Raw genomic sequence first — 20601 nt, 5'->3', positions numbered from 1 at the left:
TTCCGTTGAACATAGAATTATGAGGCACCACTAGATGGGTTTGGAACCCTAGGCAAAAGGTACTTTGTTTGCTGTAGCGAGGTAGGAGGGAGGGATCAGGATTCAGTGAGGGTAAGTCATATCTCTCTTTGCTCCAGGGAAGTGGTATATGTCTGGCAACCAGAAAGGCTTTTTTTGTAAATGTTTGGAGATGTGCCCTTGCAATTTTGGCCACTTAATGAGAGAGAATTTGATATACAGGGATGATAACTTTCAAAGTGGTGAAGAGGTGCACATATGCATATATTTGCAGCCCATGCCCAGGGACATGGCTATTTTATAACGTATGCACGTATATGCATGCATGTTATAAATAGCATGACCACCTAATTTTAAGAGGGCATGTGCCTATGCACATAAAAGCCGCTTCTAACCGCATAAGTGGGGACATTTTAAAAGGGACACAAGCCGATGCCATTCCCTGTTTTTACTAGTTCCTCCCCAGTTCACCCAATTAACTGATAGGTCCACCAACACCCCCTGGTTTGATAGCCTGTACAACCCCCAGATACCCCAGACTCTTTGCACCCCTCAGAAATGACTTTTTTTTTTTAATAACTTACACACCATCCATAGCAGAGTAAAGTTACAAGGCTTTGGTGCGCTCCGTATTATGTAGTATTTACAATGCAAATTTCTGGTTCAAGTATCTAAACACCCAAGTCCCGCCCATGCCCTGCGCAAACCACACCCACAACCCACCCCTTTTTGAGAAGTTCCGAGATGTGCAAGCAGTGGCTTTTAAAATCCACTCACTGTGTGCAAGCCTGACATATTCGTGCATTCCTAATTAATGCACGCATCTGGCTTTTAAAATTCACCTTAAAAGGGTGAGCCTGTTAAATGTTCCACATTCCTTTAGCATGTGCACATTGTGTGTAATCAGCTTATTGTCTACGCTGATATGGAGAATTTTATGCTAAAATTATTTCAACAGACCACTTAGTGACTTGGTTCTTTTGTGTTGTATTATCTAACACTTCTGTGTAAAGATGGCTCACTAAATTACTTATTTCACAAAAATTACATGGGTACTCGAAATAAAATGAAACCTTAAATTTTGCAAGGTAAACTGGGTCAAAGTCTGCTCACAGGTCAGCCCAGTGTCAGAATCAAGCTGCACTGGAGGAAGTTCATCTATTCATAGTAAAACGGTGCTTCTACTAATCCTAAAAGTGATCTGAATAATTAGCCCATGCTGGTTGTTTGTTTAGACATGGTGCTTAAATCTTGAATTAGCTTTTTGGCAGTTTGTTCCTTTTGCTTGCCCTCCGTCTTCCCTTAATTCTTCAGAATTGGGCCCAGACAGCAAACCAATCTTCCAAGATTAATACGATTTCACATTATATTGTTTTCCAACTTCCCTTCCTCTGAATCTATTTGTAGATTGTTATAGCGTATCAGGTTTTCCACCAATATGACCCTCCCTTACTTTCAGGCACTTATTCCTAATTACATATCTGTCTTCTTTCCCCTCTCAACATGTGCCATTCCTAACTCTCCCCCTCTCCTGCTCAGCGACTGTAACTTCATGTTTTTGCCCAGCCTGCTTTTTTACCATTAGCACTATCTTCTCCATATCTTATTCTCCAATAGGTGTTCCCTAGCTTCAGGCTTAGATTAAAGAGACATTTATTTTCTGTCATTCTACATTGCATTGCCTGCCTTTCTCTTCAGTTTCACTGGGCCATTTATGTGCCTGACTTAACAAAAAGTTCCTAGGAATATAATAAATAAAATTATTTACTTTAATGGGAATGATAGAAATACTGAAGATCGTGTCCTGACAGCTCAGTCTAATAGTGGCAGAGAATTTTAGAACTTTGGAGTACATTTTCAGTAGTGCATCTAACTGCAAAGTTGCACATGTAATTTTTTTTTTTCATCCAGTAATTTCTTCCTGCTCTTCTGGGTTTTCAGCACAATCAGAACCAAAGCTGGGATCTAGCACCTTGATTCTTACAGCATGACTACCTGGGGATTTATTTTTTTTAATTTTAATTTTGCTATTTTACAGAAACATAAAAAATCTAATAGCAGAAAAAGACTACACAAACTGTCTAGTTTGCCCATCCACCCCACTACTCACTCAGCTCTACAATCCCTACCACTCCTCAGAGATCCCTATGCTTGTCCTATTATTTCTTGAATTAGATACTATCCATGTCTCCCACCATCTCCACTGGGAGGCAATTCCATGCATCTACAAACCTTTTCTGTAAAGAAAATATTTCCTAAACTTACTCCGATCTACCCCTTTCACTCTCACCCTTCATGCCAGAGTCTACTTTCCTTTGAGAGAGGGGCCACTTTTGTGCATTGATAACTTGGGAGTATTTAAATGTCTCTATCATAATTCCATTATCTCACCTTTCCTCTAGGGTAGATCTTTAAACCTGTCCCCATAGCTTTATAAATGGAGACCATTGACTATTTTAATAGTCACCCTCTAGAACCAACTCTGCCTTGTTTTGCCTTTTGAATATGTGGTTTCCAGACAGGCCGATTCAAAAAAAAAAACTCTGCGGGAGAGCCGGTTCTCTGAGGCGAGCGCCCGCTCTCCCGATGCATGCCCAGGCACCTCTCCTGGGCGCGCGATTCTTTATTTAAATTAGCGGAAGCGGCGACTGTCAGCGGGTCTGACAATCGATGCTTAATTTTACCGGCATCGGTTGTCAAACCCGCTGACAGCCACGGATTCAGAAAACGGACGCCGGCAATATTGAACTGCTGTTTTCCAACCTGCGGGTCGGCAGACAGCTTTTTTTTGTTTGTTTTTTTAATTTTTGGGACCTCCAACTTAATATTGCTATGATATTAAGTCGGAGGGTGTACAGAAAAGCAGTTTTTTCTGCTTTTCTGTACACTTTCCTGGTGTTGTCCCTGATTAACGCTTGCCTTTGGGGAGGCATTAATTTCTGAGACTAAAATGTGCGGCTTGCCTGCACATTTTACTTTCAGTATCCCACGGGTATAACTAATAGACTCATCAACATGCATTTGCATGTGATGAGCGCTATTAGTTTGGGAGGGGGTTGGCCGCGCGTTTTCCATGCGCTATTACGCCTTACATTATAAGGGATAATAATAGCGCGTGTAAAATGTGCGGTCAAACGGGGCTAAATGGTGCGCTCAACTGAGCGCACCGTTCTGTATCGGCCTGAGAATTAACACAATATTACAAATAAGGTCTCACCAGGAACTTATACAGAGGTGATATCAGCACCTTTTTTTTTTTTTTTTTTTACTAAGCATTCCTCCCCTATGTACCCAAGCATCTTTCTGACTTTTATCATCACCTTATTTAACTGTTGGACCACCATAATATATTCAGATAAGATCAGTTCCAGATTTCACACTTGTTTTGTGCATAGAATTTCATGCTCTATACCGCATCCTTGAGTTTTTGCAGTCCAGCTCTGTAACTCCTCATTTTTTTAACATTAAATCTTAGCTGCTAGACTCTAAATCATTCCTCACGCTTCGCTACATCCCGTATCATGTTTTACACACCTTCTAGGGTGTCTGCCCTGTTGCAGATTTTGATGATAAGCTCAAAAAGGCAATCCTTTCCTGATGGTCCTTCTGAAGGATTGCCTATGAAAATGATAAAAAGAATCTATCCAAGGACCAATCCCTATGGCACACCATTAATAACACTCCTCTCCTTGGAGTGAACTTCAGTTACCACTAGCCTTTGTTGCCTCCCACTCAATCAGTTTCGAACCCAATCAGTCACTTTAGGGCCTATACTAAGAGTATTCAGTTTATTTATAAGTCACCTATGTGGAACCATATCAAAGGCCTTACTGAAATCTATGCACACTACATCTAATGCTCTCACCAATTCAACTCGCTAGTCACCCAGTCAAAGAAATTGATCAGATTGGTCTAACAAGTCTTACTTTTGGTAAAATCATGCTATCTCAGATTTTATAATCCACTGGATTCCAAAAACTGTACTGTCTTCTGCTTTAGCAGTGATTCCTTCAATTTACTCGTCACAGAGGTCAGACTAACTGGCCTGTAGTTCCCAACCTTCTTTTACTTCCACTTTTGTAAAGAGTAACTGTCTGTTTCCAATCCTCTGGAATTACTCCTGTTAGTCCAATCATTGTAGCGCACCGGGTGGTCTTTCAGAAATCTGCAGTCATAGGCCTTAAATCCAGGCACCAGGTGTTACCATTATGCTATGACTATGACTCCTGCCTCCACAGCATCTCCAGCCCCAACTAACCTGAGAAGCAAAAGACCTGAGCTGGTAATCAAATCCAGGAGCCTCTGCATGGAAGTATACAGCATTGCCACTGAATTACCAGGCCAGCTTCATGTAACTTTTAAGTATACACAAAACAACTTACTTTAAAATACAAGATATCTGCATAAATTGGGTTTTAATATTGGGTTGTTGTAAACATATAGTTTTACCCCTTGCAAAGTGGGTTTTAAATTCTGCGCATAAGGGGGTAGATTTTAAGACCTGTGCACGGGCGTACATGTGTGCGCGCTACCCGGCATGCCACAAAGTCGCCCGATTTTATAACATGCAAGCGCACGCATGATATAAAATCAGGGGTCGGGCGCGCGCGCGCCAAGCCCGCACTGAGCCGCAACGGCCTTCCCCTGTTCCCCCTAACCTAAGCTTCCCACCCCTTTCCCCTAAGCTTCCCCCCCCAGCCCTACTCTAACCCCCCGAAATTTCTTATCATACCTTTTTGTACCTGCCTGGAGGCAGGCGCAGTTTGTGCGCGATGGCAGCCTGCCGGCACGCGATCCTCCAACACAGCGGCAAATGGCGTCCCGGGGCTTTAACGCACGTTGTCGGGCCTTTATAAAAATAGGCCCGGCGCGTGTAAGGGAGCTTTAAAAATCTCCGGCCCAAGCAGGCTTAGCAGCAAAATATTGATGCACATAACTTTTTAAAAGTTAAAATACATGCATTAATTCATAACCTGCTCCCAAAATGTCAGTTTTTTTGTGCAGCCAAATCTATACACATTATAAGCTTATGGGACTAAATATTAGCATACGCTTTAAATCCACAGGAGGCCCCCACTTCTAACAGTGGGGTGCAGAGCATAACTAAGACATTTCCCTGTACAACTCACCATACAAAAATGATATTCTGATTCTGGTGTCATCTTAATAACAGAACAGAATCGCAAACTCCCTCTACTACCAGGTGCATTGTAAAATAATACATCAAACCCCACTCTGTACATGTCTATCAAACCTGCCATACTTCAGCAACACTAACTCCAAGAAATGAAACAGCTATAGCCCTACCCAGGAAAACGCAGCAGTTCACCACCAGTGCAATATAATATTGAGAAAATACAACAAATCAGGCTGCTATAAACCTCTTGTAAAGTACCTCATCTCAGTCGTATACACATTGAACACAGGCAGACCTGCCTTCATCAAATATAGAATAAAAGACCACAAATTATACATGTGGAAACAAAACCTGGAATGGAAACCTCAAGACCACCTTCTGCATACAGTGCAAAATTTAAAATTAAAATAAAAAATATATTTCTTCCTACACTAAGCAAAGTTCAAAGACAGAAGAAATGCATATTCTCAAAACTGACATAGTATGGCCCTTGTACCCAGTTACTCCCCTCCATGCCCCCATCACCCCTCACTTTTCCCATCTATTCAATTGTCCCTTTACATGTTATATCCCTGGGCAACATTCCCAAACCCCCACCCCACATCCTCTTCCCATGCTCCCTCTCTCCCCTGCTCAACTCTTTCTGACCTTCCCTACCCAGAATACCTTTGACCACTTCTTTCCTACCCCTTCCTGCTCAGCATCCCCCACTCCCTGCTGCTTTCTCCCATAACCCAGCAGCCCCACACCTCCATCTCTCTCCACGTCCTTCTCTATTCCCTGCCCAGCAACCCCAACCTCCTTTCCCGCACCCCTTCCTATACAGCAAACATCTGACTTGCTATCTCCCCATGCCTTCCTACCCAGCAGGCTCAAACTCCTATCTTCCCAAACCTTCCTGCCCATTACATTTCCCCCTCTTCCTGGCTCCCAGCCAGCAGAAAAGACTTCAGTCCAATCCAGAGTCTCCCTCCCTCTTTATCAGCAGCAGAAGAGGGCAAGAAGCACTGAGGAGAGAAAGATGAGGATGCAGCAGCAGCGGATCTATAGAGCATACAGCTTTCTTCCTTATGCTCCTGCTTTCACATCCAGGCTCCATGGGGTGAAGAGAACATCAGCAGCCTCATTGCCAGGCAGAGGAAGATAAAGTTGGTGTCCTGCCAGGCCCATATGAACAGGAGTTGATGATATCGTGCTCTGATCTGGGTGAAGGAGAAAGGAACAACCTTCCATTGGCAAGGAAGAAAAGAAGGAAGTAAGAGCAGCTTCCTGTCATACCCAATAAAAGAGAAGTCAGCCAACTCCTGCCTAGCCTGAGGACAAAAGATCAGTCTTCTGCTGGCTCTGCAACACACCTCCTGGAACTTCATGACACACTAGTGTGCCCCGACACACCTGTTGTGAACCATTGGATTAGAAAACCCTTATTAAAAATGAAATAACATCACTATGCTATTTTAAAACCAATGCATTCACACTAATTGTTCATAATCCTAACACACCAATTGAGTTCATTCAATATTGTTGATTTTTGGGGGGGGGGGGTTCCCCTTGATGTATTGTTATGCCATTATTTGTCTAAAAAGTTATTTTCCTAGCATGTAGATAGATGGACTCAGGACCAGTGGGTTATGCTCCCCTGCCAGCAGATGGAGATGGAGCAAGCTAACGTCACAGTGTATATACTCCTGCAGTGACCCCAGCCTGCCAGTGTTCTCCATCTTCAGCAGATGGTGGATGTGCATCTCCCTATGGGGATTGCTTTGGGTTTTTTGGAAGGAGAAATTTGAAATCTGACTTAAGAAAAAGAAAGCCCCATTCTCCTGCGGTGATACCAAAAGTTCCTTTCCCCCGTTGAGAATTCCAGAGGTGATTTCCGTGGTTCCTCAGAGGTGTGCATTGGTCCGGTAGCTGGATTTCCCGGCATGGACTTAGCTGCTTGTTCAGCTGAAAGGAGCGGGTGAGGGAGGCTGAGCGCAGTGATGAGGGCAGATCCCTCTTCCCCCCCCCCCCCCCCCCGCAGCCGGAGACCTTCTCTGTACTCAGCTGGTAAGCACTGAGTAAGCTTAAAAAAAACCCCAAAAAACCCCCCAAAAGTTTTATCTTTGGAAGCAGAGGCAGGGATTTTTAGGGCTTCCTCTGGTCTCCGTGCTCAGTGCGCTGTCCCAGGGCAGCCTGGCGGGTTGAGCATCCCCAGTGGGCTAGGCCCCGCAGTTAGGCTTTTTGCTTGCATGGTAGGCCGCGGTGGCATTTTTGCGCGCGCCTGTGCATTCCTTGTTGCCCTCTACAGGCCATAGCTGTGCGCAGTGTGCTCAGTTTTGGGAGTGCCTTTTGTGCGCACAACTTTGGAACTGTTTTAAACACTTTAGCTTGGCGCACAAGTTGTGCCTGTGCTTGCTGCTCTTATTTCTCTGGTGCTTAATTTTTGTGCTCATAAATTTTTGAGCGCGACTGGTCAGACGCACATTTACTGCTATGATGGCACCAGTAAACAAGAAGCCTAAGAGCCTTTCTCTTTGTGAGGCCTGACATGTCTTCTATCATATGACATCTCTGTTTGGACGCTCAGGGTGAGTTGTCTTCCTCAGATTTTGCTAAGCCCAGCTCCTCCCATTCTGATGATGGGTTGATTAAGGCCTTGGCTGGAGGGATGCCAGGTCTTGGTTCTCCCTTGACTAGCTCTTCCGCAGGAAAGGGCAGTTCTGTGTGCCCAGCTCCAGTTCCTTCTGGGCTTGGTCTGGATCCGGCTGCTTTTTCTTGGGTGGAATTTTTTCAAGGCTTACAAGCTTTTCTTCAGGTACAGTTCTCTGCTTCACCCAATGCTGTCATATCGGACCCTCAGTCGGTCGCTCCTCCCTCTTCCTGTCCTATGCTACAGCGCCAAAGCTCACTGTGGCTCCCTGTGGATATTCCTGACAGGAACCCGGATGGCACTGATGATGAGACAGATCCTGATTCCCTGGAAGATGGGGAAATGCCTCCAGAACTGGAACCGTATTGAACCATGTTGTGGTTCTTTCAGAAAGATGAACTGCCGGCCCTGATTTCTCAGACTTTGAAACAGCTGGGCATTCCTGGTTCGGATGCCATGTCTGAGCTGAAGAAGAATCCCATATTGGTTTCCTTGCATAAAGCCTCTTGTCTTTTCCCTGTGATGGATGCCATTCAGGAATTGATTGATCTTGAATGGGGCACCCCAGTCAAATTTTAAAAGGGGTCAGACATTGGAAGGCCTGTACCCCCTGGATCTGGCTGTGAGAGTGTGTTGCATTTTCCCAAAGTGGATGCACTGGTTTGTGCCATCTCTAAACAATTGACTATTCCCATGGAGGGAGGAGCAGCGTGCATGATAGGAGGATTGAGGTTATCCTTAAGCATGCCTTTGAGGCAGTGGCAATGACTTTAAAGATCGCTTCCTGTTGCGCCCTAGTAGCATGATCTTGTTTTCTTCTCTCTCAGGAGGTTGATGATTCTGGAGGGAAGTCCAGAGCAGTTGTGGAGCCCGCTGCTGCCTTTTTAGCAGATGCAAGCTGCAATTTGGTCCATACCTCGGCCAGAGGAGTGGATTTGGTGATAGCGGCCAGGTGTCAAGTCAGCTGAAGCAGCCTCCAAAGCTAATGTTACAAAAGATGCCCTTTAAAGGCTCAATTTTGTTTGGGAGTGAGTTGGAGAAACTGGCCAGTAAGTGGGGTGAATCTCCGGTTTCTTGGTTGCCGGAAGATAAGAAGCAATTGCAGCACCTCTTTGGCATGTGGGGTTGTCTCTGGGGTTCCAAGTGGTTTCAACCCAACAGAGAGTTGACCTTTCAAAGGACTCAGCCTTTCAGTAGGTCTCGGTCCTTTCGACTCAGACAACCCAAGAGAGGAGCGGGCTTGGGTGGTGGACTTTCCCGAGCTTCCCAATGAAGGTTTTCTGACCCACCTTCGGGAACAAGAGATAGGGGATGACTCTCTCTCTTTTATCAGAGGTGGATCAAGATCACATCGGACCAGTGGCTCCTGGAGGTGATACAAGAAGGCTATGCGTTGAAATTTCACAATGTTCCTCAGGGCGTCCCCTTGCCACTCCCTGCAGAAGCAGCAGACAGTGGGATTTACGCTTCAAAGACTCTTCAGGCTGAGGGCTGTGGTTCTCGTGCCCACGACTCAGGAAAGTATGGGGTGATATTCCATTTATTTTTCTTGTGCCCAAGATGGAGGTTTCCTTTTGTCCTATCCTGCATCTCAAAAGGGTCAACCGTCATTTGAAGGTGACTCATTTTCACATGGAAACCTTTGGCTCTGTGATAATGGCAGTGGAGTGGGGGGAATTTCTGACCTCCCTGGATCTGTCCGAGGCTTACCTTCATATTCCCATCCATTTGGAACACCAGCGTTTTCTATGTTTTGCAGTGTTGGGGTGCCATTATCAGTTTCGGGTGCTGCTCTTTGGTCTAGCCACCACCCCCAGAATGTTTTCCAAGGTTATGGTGACCTTGAGAAGAGACAGGATCCTGGTGAACCCGTACATGGACAACTGGCTGTTCGAGCCAAGTCTCAGGAAGAGAGCTGCCTGGTAACACACAAGGTGATCTTCTTTTTGCCGGAGCTCAGTTAGGTGGTGAACCTGGCCAAGAGCAGTCTTCAGCCAGGTTCACCACCCAACTCATTGGAGTATCTGGGGGTTCAGTTCGACACGGAGCAGGACAAAGTTTTCCTGACAGAAATTCGGATTCAGAAATCGATGTCTCAGGTGCATCAGTTGGTGAACATTATGCGCTCGATAGTGTGGTCCTATCTACAGGTGCTCGGTTTGATGGCGGCAACTCTGGAAGTAGTGCCGTGGGCAAGAGCATATATACATCCTCTTCAGCACTCTCTTCTGTCTCATTGGAACCCGCAGTCTCAGGACTAATTGGTTAGGCTCCACTTGCCGATGGAAATCTGCTCTCGTCTCTAGTAGTGGCTGCAGGAGGCTCATCTGAGAAAGGGAGTGTCCTTGTCCTCCCTGGTCTGGTTGGTACTCATGAAATGCGAGTCTCCAGGGTTAGGGAGCTCACTGTCAGGAGCTGATGGTCCAAGAGTGTTGGAATGCTGAGGAGTCCTGCTGGAGCATCAATTGCCTGGAAGCCCGGGCGTTCCGGTTGGCATGCTTGCAGTTCAGCCACAGGCTGCAGGGTCAAGCAGTCTGTGTGATGTTGGACAATGCGACTTCAGTGGCCTACATCAATTGCCAGAGAGGAACCAAGAGCCAGCAAGTGTCGCAGGAAATAGAACTATTGATGGAATGGGCAAAAGGACATCTATAGATGCTCCCTGCCTCTCACATTGCAGGAAAAGACAACATTAGAGTGGACTTTCTCAGCAGGGAGAGTCTGGACCCAGGCGAACGGGTGTTGTCAGCTGATGCGTTTCAGCTGATTGTGGTCACTGGGGCCTCTTCCGTTCACAGACCTGCTGGCAATTTTTTGCAACGCAAAAGTCCCTTGATTTTTCAGTCGCAGGAGAGATCCATGATCCCTGTGCATAAGTGCTCTCGTGCAGGTCTGGTCGGGAGACAGGTTGCTTTATGTCTTTCCTCTGTGCCCCTTGCTGTGCAGGATAATTTGCAAAATCGAGGGCCACAGGGGGCTAGTACTCCTGGTGGTGCCGGACTGGCCCAGGCTTCCATGGTATGCAGATCTGCAAAGACTCCTTGTATAGACTCCCCTTTTCTTCCGCCACACATGGATCTCTTGAAGCAGAAACCAGTTCTTCACGAAGATCTGACTTGGTTCTGTCTTACGGTTTGGCCCTTGAGAGAGCTCAGCTGTTGAAGCATGGATATTCTTCTGTGGTGATTACCACCTTACTCTGTGCTTGGAAGTTCTCCACTTCCTTAGCCTATGGGCGGGTTTGGAGAGTATTTCAGGTCTGATGTGAGGAGCATGGTGTTCTTCCTCATTCAGTTAAGATCCCGCTCATTCCTGATTTTTTGCAGGATGGGTTGAATAAAGGATTGGCTCTTAATTCCTTGAAGGGGCAGGTTGTGGCTCTTGCCTGGTGATTCCTTGTAGTCTCATCCTGATGTGGTCCATTTTTTGACGGGAGTGAAGCATCTTAGGCCTCTCTTGAAGTTACCAGTTACTTTGTGGAGTCTTAACTTACTGCTGGATTTTTTGGGCGGGCTCTACGTTCCAACCACTGCATAACCTTTCCTTGAGGTTGTTGAACTTGAAGACAGTGCTCCTGGTGGCTATTGCGCATTGAATCTCTGAGCTGCAGGCCTTGTCTTGCTGGGAGCTGTTCCTTCGGGTGACTCCAGGGGCGGTACAGCTGCATACTGTTCCATCCTTTTTGCCCAAAGTGGAGTTGGACTTTCATTTGAATCAGTTCATCTCCCTGCCGTCGCTGGATAAGGTCAGGGATGCGGAGGAGTATCACCTGCTGCGCCCCTTCGATGTCAAGAGACTTGTCATGCGGTATCTGGAGGTTTCTGATCCTTTCCATAAGACAGCTCACCTGTTTATCCTCCATGGTGGAATTAAGCAGGGCACGCCAGCTTTGCGGGCTCAATAGCTTGTTGGATTAACGAGGTGGTCACGGCCATGTATGTGGAACTGAGAAGCCACTGCCTACTCAGGATTGGACTCATTCCACTAGGGCTCAGGTATTGTCATGGACGGCGATTCGATTGTTTATCTCCCGTCAATATCTGATGGGAGATAACAATCCAGGTTTTATCGTCTGGATGTGCAGGCCCAGGAGGATGCATCCTTTGCTCGTGCGGTGTTGATTGGACCACGGGAAACCTTCCACCTTTTTGGGGAGTAGCTAAAACTAAAAAGTCATGGGATAGGAGTACTCCTGTGGGAATTCTGCGCTACTTGGTAGGAGCAATGGACGGCAGGTGCCATCTTGTGCTCCTACCATGTGACAGGGGTCTTGGACCCCACAAGACTTGCCAAAAGTCCCTGGTGGTCCAGCGGGGGTCCGGGAGCGATCTCCTGCACTCGGGCCGTTGGCTGCCAGTAATCAAAATGGCTCCGATAGCCTTTGCCCTTACTATGTCACAGGGGCTACCAGTGCCATTGGTCGGCCCCTGTCACATGGTAGGAGCACAAGATGGCGCCTGCCGTCCATTGCTCCTACCATGTGACAGGGGCCGACCAATGGCACCGATAGACCCTGTCACATAGTAAGGTCAAAGGCTATCGGCGCCATTTTGAATATCAGCAGCCGACGTTGTGAGTTCAGTAGATAGCTCCTGGACCCCCCACTGTACCACCAGGGAGTTTGGTAAGTCTTGGGGGGGTCAGGAGGGTGGGGGGTTGTAGTTAAATTTTAGCCGGAAAACGAATAAGCATGAATGTATCGGGGGCCCCCCTTGCCGAATGCAACTTATCTGCCCCCCGATGAATACGAATACCGAATGCAACGTATGCAGTCCCTCTGCACATCCCTAATAGGCAGTATATAAGAACATTTAAATAAATAAATTATAAACAAGTATTTCAGTATAATCAATTTGCACCAACAAAGGTATTTCAAGGTATTTTCAGTTATCTCCAAGTCCTAGTCAGGAGTATGTCCTCAGAACTCTCTTCTATCTATGAATGTGTGTCCCTCAGTACTGGGTCCTGAGATGTTCTTATCCTCCAGGGTTTGGAATAAGTGTTTCAAGTGGTTGGGGGTATCCTAGGTATAGTAGGATCTCTTCGCCATCCATACCTGTGATCCAATTGTACACCCAGATCTTCAAGAACCAGTCTTTGTCCTTTTTTCCTGGGTGAAGTTTCAGGTGGTGAACTCCAGATGTCATGAAATATTTTACCCTAATTTTCTCTCAAAATAAAGTTGGATCTCTGTGACTGAAAGGCCTTGTAGCTAGAAAAGGTCAGCTCATCTTTCTCCATCCATTGGGCAGGCAGGTGGCAGCAAAACATTCCTTCCAAACTCAAAAGGCAAACATCTTCTTAAACTCCAAAACTCTTGTTGCAAGTCACCACTGCCCCTTCAGGGTTGTGAGATAGGAACAGAAGTCTTCTCCACCCTTGACCACCACCCAAGGCCAGAAATTCACAAAAGAAAAAAACACAATCTCTAAAAATGAGATCCCAAAGAACAATTCACTTACTCAAAAATCTGAGGCAAACCCTTCCAAACAGGTTATGTATTGGACAGGGATGTGCTTCCCCTCTTTTCCAATGTCTCTGACTTAGGGACTAAAAATGGAGGCAGAGGACACCAAATGAAACAGCTCTTATTCATTAAAAAGCCAACAAAAAAATGCCATGTCACACCACAATCTGTACCCACCAACATTTATGCAGTCAGGAACTCATCATTCTAGCAAATCTCAGAGGAAGTGCTATTAAGAATGTATGCCACACTCCTATCTCCTAACCCAGATCTTAGGCTAGAACCATCTATTGGAGAATCAAAGGGGTCACCACAATAGGAAGTGATGATGTTTATTTGCCAAACATTTTTTTGCTGTAATATGTCCTAAATCACAGTACTGGGTGATATAAGATCCCTACTTGGTTGCTTCCACCTTTTCTATGTCTAGCTATGTACCTCTGTAAAAATCAACATAGTCTGCAATACCAGCGTAGTTGTTGCCTGAACACCCAGCCTCCTAGTTGTCCTGCATTGCCTGCCAGACCTTGCTACATTAGTGCTTGTATTTCAGTTAATGTTTGTACTTGCAACCTGCCAGACAGACCCAGCTACTAATTTGATTCTTATAAACAGAACCTGTTCTAAAAAGCTACCATTACTAGTGAGCCTCCTAGGTTCTTTGAATAGTCTGCTGGACAGACCCAGCTACATGGGCATCTATGTTTCTGCTAAAATTTCTAGTTATTACGGTACTTGCAGCATGCCAGGAAATCTTGGCCAATTGGTTGCTTGTATTTCCACTAGAACTTATAAGATTTCATATTAACCATTTCTTATGTTCTTCTTAATATTTTGCTATTCATTGTGGCTGGCCTAACATTCATTGCTGAATCTGCTGAGTGCAGCACTTTCACATGCTGCCAGGTCACACTTTCTGCTGTGTCTTCACTTTTAGCAACTAATGATCATCTTTGCTTATCCCATGCATCCTTAAACTCTGTTACAGTTTTAGAATACAGCTCCTTAAGCGATATAGCTAAGAAAATAATAACATAAGATTGGCTTGTGATTCACTCCTGTTGATTTGAAAATTTAATTGTTGCGTTAAACTGGAGAGCACTTCATAATATTTCATTTTGAACATTTTATTGGCTATTAAGATTCTACATTTATTAGTACAAGAGACTGAGGCTTCTCAACTACTATACAAAGGTGCTAAATACATTTCTGGGGACATTATCAAGAATAAAGAAGTAGCTTTCATAAATCAACTGATTTTGTTGTGTTTTACAGCCAGATATATTGCATAGAGAATGCTCATGGACAGCTTGTACGAGATCTGGACTTCAATCCCAATAAACAGTACTATCTTGCTAGTTGTGGAGATGATTGCAAGGTGAAGTTTTGGGACACCAGGAATGTCAATGAGCCTGTAAAAAGCCTGGAAGAACATTCTCACTGGTAGGGTGCTTTGCTTCCATTCAGTTTCACAAAAGATTGATTTAATATGGCCTGAATGTCTATGTTAATAGTATATGTTTGACAGACTTTTGGATGGGGAAGTATTGTCATCTTATCAGCACTTGATAAGGCCCAGGACTAGAAATCAAAGGTGCCTAGAACAGTGAAATTTAAAATGTTTCTCTCATTGCCAAGTACTAACATTGCATTGAAGGTTAACATTGTATTATTTCTCCGAGGTCAAGCAGGATGGCAGCCCTCGCACATGGGTGACATCATCCGAAGGAGCCCATCACGGAATTTTGATCTAAAAAATTCTAGAGCTTTCAACATGGTCTTCTGATCATTTGCAACTGTAGTCATCTCCCTGTCCACTAGGTGGATCCCTTCAGTATTCCTTTTTCTGCGGAGCCATGTGCTCACAGTGTCAGCTTGCTTTCTCCGTCACAGCTACTACTGTGAGAACTCCAGAACTACAGTAGCTGTTGTTTCTAATAGAGCCTTCTGTTTCCTTCCTTCCCATACAGTGTTTGCTTTGCTTTTCTCCAAGGACAAGCAGGATGGTAGTCCTCACACATGATCATCAGATGGAGCCCGGCACGGAAAACGTTTGTAAATGTTTCTAGAAACTTTGACTGGCACACTGAGCAAGACCAGCATGCTGCTAATCATGCATCCATACAGGGTACCTCTTCAGTCTCTTCCTTTCCGCGAAGCTTTCACTTCATGGTCATGGAGCTCTCGCTTCTTTCTTTGCTTTTTTTGCAATTTTTCATCACAGTGTCACATCGGGTCCCTCTATGTTTCTCGAGGTTTTCTCCCTACGGTCTCGATAAGTTTCTCGGGTTCTTGCAATCAATTGCTGATGGTTTGCCCCCAGGTGGCCACAGGCCATCGACCACGTGCCGCATTCTTTTTCATATGGCATCATCCAGCTTTCGCCGGTGCCCCCAATACCCCTGGACTATGTCCATCACAGACTCACACGAGATCTGTGTCCTCTGCTTCAGGGCATCACATGACACCCGTGGTTGCGATCTCTGTGCCCAGATGACCGTCAAGGGCCATTGGGCACACTTGGACAAGATGGAGAAGCTGTTCGGCTCTAAGCGTTCTGATCTGTTGTCGGCATCTGGGAATTCTACCCTGTTCGGGAAGGAAGTCCCAGCCTCAAACTACTCGTGATCGCCTCCACTGGTTCTCCTCGGTCCCAAGGTGGGGGTGGGGGACTGAGCACGTTTGATGTTTTCCATTCTAGGTTGGGCTCTTCTCTGTTGCCATCAGTTCCAGGTAAAGAACAAGGTGAGCATTGGGAGAAGTCGAGGAAACATAGCCACCACTCATTTTCCTCCAAGTTGGACTATGGGCAGGCATCGACTGTATCGGTGCCTCCCCCAAAGCGGTCTTGTGCGGAGGAAGCGACTCCCTCCAGTCCTTCCAAGGACTCTCAGCGGCCTCCACCAACACCGGTGGAGGGTCCGGTGTCTCCCCGTGACTCGGGGGACACTCCACTGCCTTCTCCTCCTCAAGCCATTTTATCCTCGGCAGCTTTTGAGGAGGAGTTGGAGAGGCATGTGCGGTTGGAGCTTGGCCGGGCTCTGGAGGGCCTCGAGCCTCCAGTTCCACCGGGACTGTCACAGGAGCTGACTCTAATGATGCTCGCGCCTCTCCTGGAGTGGCTCGATATGCTGCTCGGTGTCTTGCAGACGCAGCTGGCTCTGATGCCCCAAGCCCCTCCTCACCTGAAGGGAGCATCGCTGCTGCCACCGCCACTGGTTCCCATTCTGTTTCATTAGTATCCTTCAAGGATACATTCCTCCGAACCATGCACTGCTGAGTGCCTATCGGCTTTCCCCCTTGTTCTAGTTTAAAAGGTGCTCTATCTCCTTTTTAAAAGTTTGTGCCAGCAGCTTGGCTCCACTGTGGTTAAGGTGGAACCCATCCTTTTGGAAAAGTCTCCCCTTTCCCCAAAAATTTCCCCAGTTTCTTACAAAACTGAATCCCTCTTCCCTGCACCATCGTCTCATCCACGCATTGAAACTCCGGAGCTCTGCCAACCTCTGGGGACCTGCATGTGGAACAGGAAGCATTTCAGAGAATGCCCATCCTAGAGGTTCTGGATTTCAGCTTTCTATCTAAAATCCTAAATTTGACTTCCAGAACTTCTCTCCCACATTTTCCTATGTTGTTGGTGCCCACATGTACCACAACACCCGGCTCCTCTCCAGCACTGTCTATAATCCTATCTAGGTGATGCGTGAGATCTGCCACCTTCGCATCAGGCAGGCAAGTTACCAGGTGGTCCTCACCTCCACCAGCCACCTTGCTATCTACATTTCTAATAATTGAATCACCACCTATGATGGGCAGCCTAACCCTTCCCTCCTGGGCAGTATCCCTGAGAGTCTTGTCCTCAGTGCGAGAGGACAATACATCACTTGGAGAGCAGGTCCTTGCTACAGCATCACTTCCTGCTACACCAGGGTGTTGTTATCCAACTGGGAGACCTTTCTAATCCAAGACAGCATTGGGGCTGCCAGACTGGATTTGGGACTTGGCTACTATGTCCCTTAAGGTCTCATCAATGTACCTCTCTGTCTACATCAGCTGCTCCAAGTCTGCCACTTTAGCCTCCAGAGATCTGACTTGATCCCTGAGAGCCAGGAGCTCTTTGCACCAAGTGCACACATACAATCTCTCACCAGCGGGTAAAAAATTATACATGTGACACTAAATGCAAAAGACTGGAAAGTTCCCCTCTTGCTGCTGGACTGCTGCCTTCATCTTAATTTTGTTGAGTTCCCAGTTAAGTTTAGGATACTAAGGGTGTTGGAATTAGAGTACTTTAAATTACAGGTGAATTTACTAATTAATCAGCTAGTGTCCTACAAGGGGATGGTTAAACTTTCAATAAGGGCTGTGCAAAAGTATGTTTTAGATAAGAGCCTATTTGATTTTTAATGAGAAAGTGTCTCCTGCCTAAAAATCAAGGGTTGAGTGCATGGGAAAGACAGAAACTAGAATTAACTACCTCTGGCTTGCTTATTATCTCAGACACACACAAACCCTAAAGAATGTATCCCACTATTTCACCTTTCTCCAAACTTTTTAAGTCCAAAGATTTCCCAAAGCTATACTTACCAATCCTCTTTTACCACCATTAAATTGATCTTCACTCAAAGCATTGAAGGGGATGAGTTTCACACGCTGTTCCGGTTCTCTTCTACTGCAAAGTGTGCAGGGCCTCTGGAAGCTGGAGCTGTGGAGATCAATATCTGGATCACTTGCTGTGACTTCTGGAGTCCTTTCCCAGGGCGTGCTGGGAGCAGTATGCAGATGAGCCTTCCAGTCCTCTTCTACTGCAAAGGGTATGGGGGCTTCTGGAAGTTGGGCTGTGGAGTTCAATCCCTGGATCGCTTGCTGTGACCTCTGGAGTACTCTTCCAGGGAATGCTGGGAGCAGTATACAGACGAGCCTTCCAGTCCTCTACTGCCTTGCTTTGTTTTGTGGACAGCTGATTTTCTGGTCCTCTGTCCCTTCCGATGCAGCCCATGTGGCAAAATATGGTCCGTTATTGGGGGACCGAAACCTTCTTCTGACAATTTGTGAATAAAAGGTGGAAATGCTTAATTTACCTTTCTCTTCTCTTCATTTATTGAGTCATTCACTATAACGATCTGTGAACATTTAGCACTATACCACTCTTATTTTTAGCTTCACACAACTCATCATATCCATGGCTGCATGTGGTAGGGGACAGAAGATCTAACAAAAAAGGTCCCACACCCTTGTTACAGTAACTTGAGGGTTGTTATTCCCTCTTTCAGGTGTAACCTGGTCAGTGGGAGCATTTTTAGGCTGACAAGGCAGTACTTGTCCATGCAGAAGTTGTTCCATTTTGTTTGCCATGAGGCTAATAGTTGGAAATATGAGTTATTTAATTAATTTATTTAGAAGCTTTTATATACTGATGAACATTGGGAACATCTCATCGGTTCACATCAAACAAAAAGTAGCAAAACGAGCTTTACAATGAAACAATAGAGTTGTCTTGGCAATACGGTTTTTGACACCTTTGCCAAATTGGTGAGCAGTCTATTCTGCTGATCAGAATGAACCTGATCTAATACCCTTGATGTTTCCAGGTTGGAGACAGTCTTGTTTCTACAGGGGCTGGCTCTTGCAGCATTCCTATTTTTGTCTCTCAGTAGAGATATTCCAGACTTCTTCCTCAGGAGGTTTGTTCTCAGTTTATGTTGTTCCTGTCTACTGAGATGTCAGCCTGATTGGTAACTCTTTGCTGGGATCAATAGGGGGTGGTGGTATTGGGGTGTTGCCCAACTTTGATTTCTACAGCCCCGGGGTCTGCCTCCTTGTAATCTTCGCTTCTTCTGACTTCAGGTCAGGATGTCAAGAGGAAAGCTGTGATGTGAATTGAAATATCTTATTGAATACATTCAGGGAATGGTACACTATCCTTTCCTTGTTGTGGCCAAATTTTAGCCAGTACTGCAATTGGCTTTTTGTGCTTCACTTGGTTGGCCAAGGTGCGTTTCTTTTCATCTGGACTTATCCTGCTGGGTGGGAGGATATTCTTGTCAATGGAAGTGCTAGGCCTGGGTGAACTTCAGTTGCAGCTCACCATCCATGCTCAGGATCTCAGAGAGGTGATCCCATTTGAGGGGTAGTCCTTCCATTCCTTGGCACTCTTGGTTCCTTGCCATCTAAACTGGGGTTCACATTACTCCCCTGCCTTAGGTGTCTCTACTGCGCATCAGAGTTTTAGTCTCTCACTCTGTCCTATGGCTCTCTTTGAGGTGTAGAACCCAAGTCTTTTACCTCCTAGGGCCCATTATAGCTTGGCTGGCTCACAAACAGAAGGAAGAAAAGTTGGTGCCTTCAGCACTATTGGGTTTCCCTGCTTTATCCTGTTTTGGCCAGCCTGTATAGCTAGGGATACATCCATTTGTGAGGACTGCCATCCTACTTGTCCTCTGAGAAAGCAGATTTGCTTACCTGTAGCAGGTGTTCTCTGATTATGTCAGTCCTCACGATTTACTTCCTGCTTCCCTTGGGAGTTGGTTTCTCCATGTATTAGTTATATCATGAACTAAAGGGCTCTACCTAGTGGGCAAAATGATGACTACAGCTACACATGCTCAGTAGAACATATTGAAAGCTCTAGAATCTTTGAGATCAAAGTTCCGTGCCAGGCTCCATGGGATAATGTCACTCATGTGAGAGGACTGACATCCTGCTGTCCTTGGAGAATAACTGTTTCATGTAAGGAACTCTGGTGTAGAGATCCCATGGGATCTCCACTAGAGATTCTAACCTATAGTGAGGACCTAGCAGTGTAGGTTAGAGGGATGTACCATCTTGCCACAGAATCTCGTTTGGAGGTTGCTGCAGTGATTAATTTCTGCCTGCATATTAGCAGGGGATTTCTAAGGATGTGTATTCATTTCAATTAGTGCATCTTAAATTTTTTTAGTGTGCACTAAAAACAAACAAAAAACCTAATGAAATTAAAAAAAACAAAACAATGAAACAAAAAATCCTCAAACATTATTTGATTGCATATCCCTAGTGACCTCTAGAGTCAGTGTGGCATTTTGGTTTTGAATGTTGATTGATAAAGAGCTGATTTTGTAATTTCCTAATTCTTACTCAGTATTGGCTCAAAACCTTTGCTGAGTAGTTAAAGATGTAAGAAGCCTTCATTTTTTGACCGATACAAGTGGTTATGAAGTGGATCTCCTTGTTTTGAATATTTTGATGAAAGTGTTTTTATTTGGGTGAAAATGATTTACTTCGCATTGGGAAAAAGAAGGATTTCCCCCTGTTGTAGTATTTTTTGGATGTCAAACTGAAAGATCTCTGAGTCATTTGGGAAACAGTGAA

At 45.5% G+C, this 20601-nt stretch overlaps 1 protein-coding gene across 1 annotated transcript in view; it reads left to right on the top strand.

Moving 5' to 3' along the window:
• The window catches only part of EIPR1 (EARP complex and GARP complex interacting protein 1), a 486875-nt gene that overhangs the window by 440259 nt on the left and 26015 nt on the right, over positions 1-20601 (top strand). The window contains exon 7 of the mRNA XM_029595793.1: positions 14530-14697. Within this exon, the coding sequence (XP_029451653.1) occupies positions 14530-14697 (168 nt within the window). The remainder of the gene's footprint in view (positions 1-14529; positions 14698-20601) is intronic.

This window comes from Rhinatrema bivittatum, chromosome 3 (genome assembly GCF_901001135.1).
Source record: "Rhinatrema bivittatum chromosome 3, aRhiBiv1.1, whole genome shotgun sequence".
NCBI classification, from domain to species: Eukaryota; Metazoa; Chordata; class Amphibia; order Gymnophiona; family Rhinatrematidae; genus Rhinatrema; species Rhinatrema bivittatum.
Note: the sequence above shows the minus strand (reverse complement) of the source record. Positions and strands in the feature narration are given on the sequence as shown.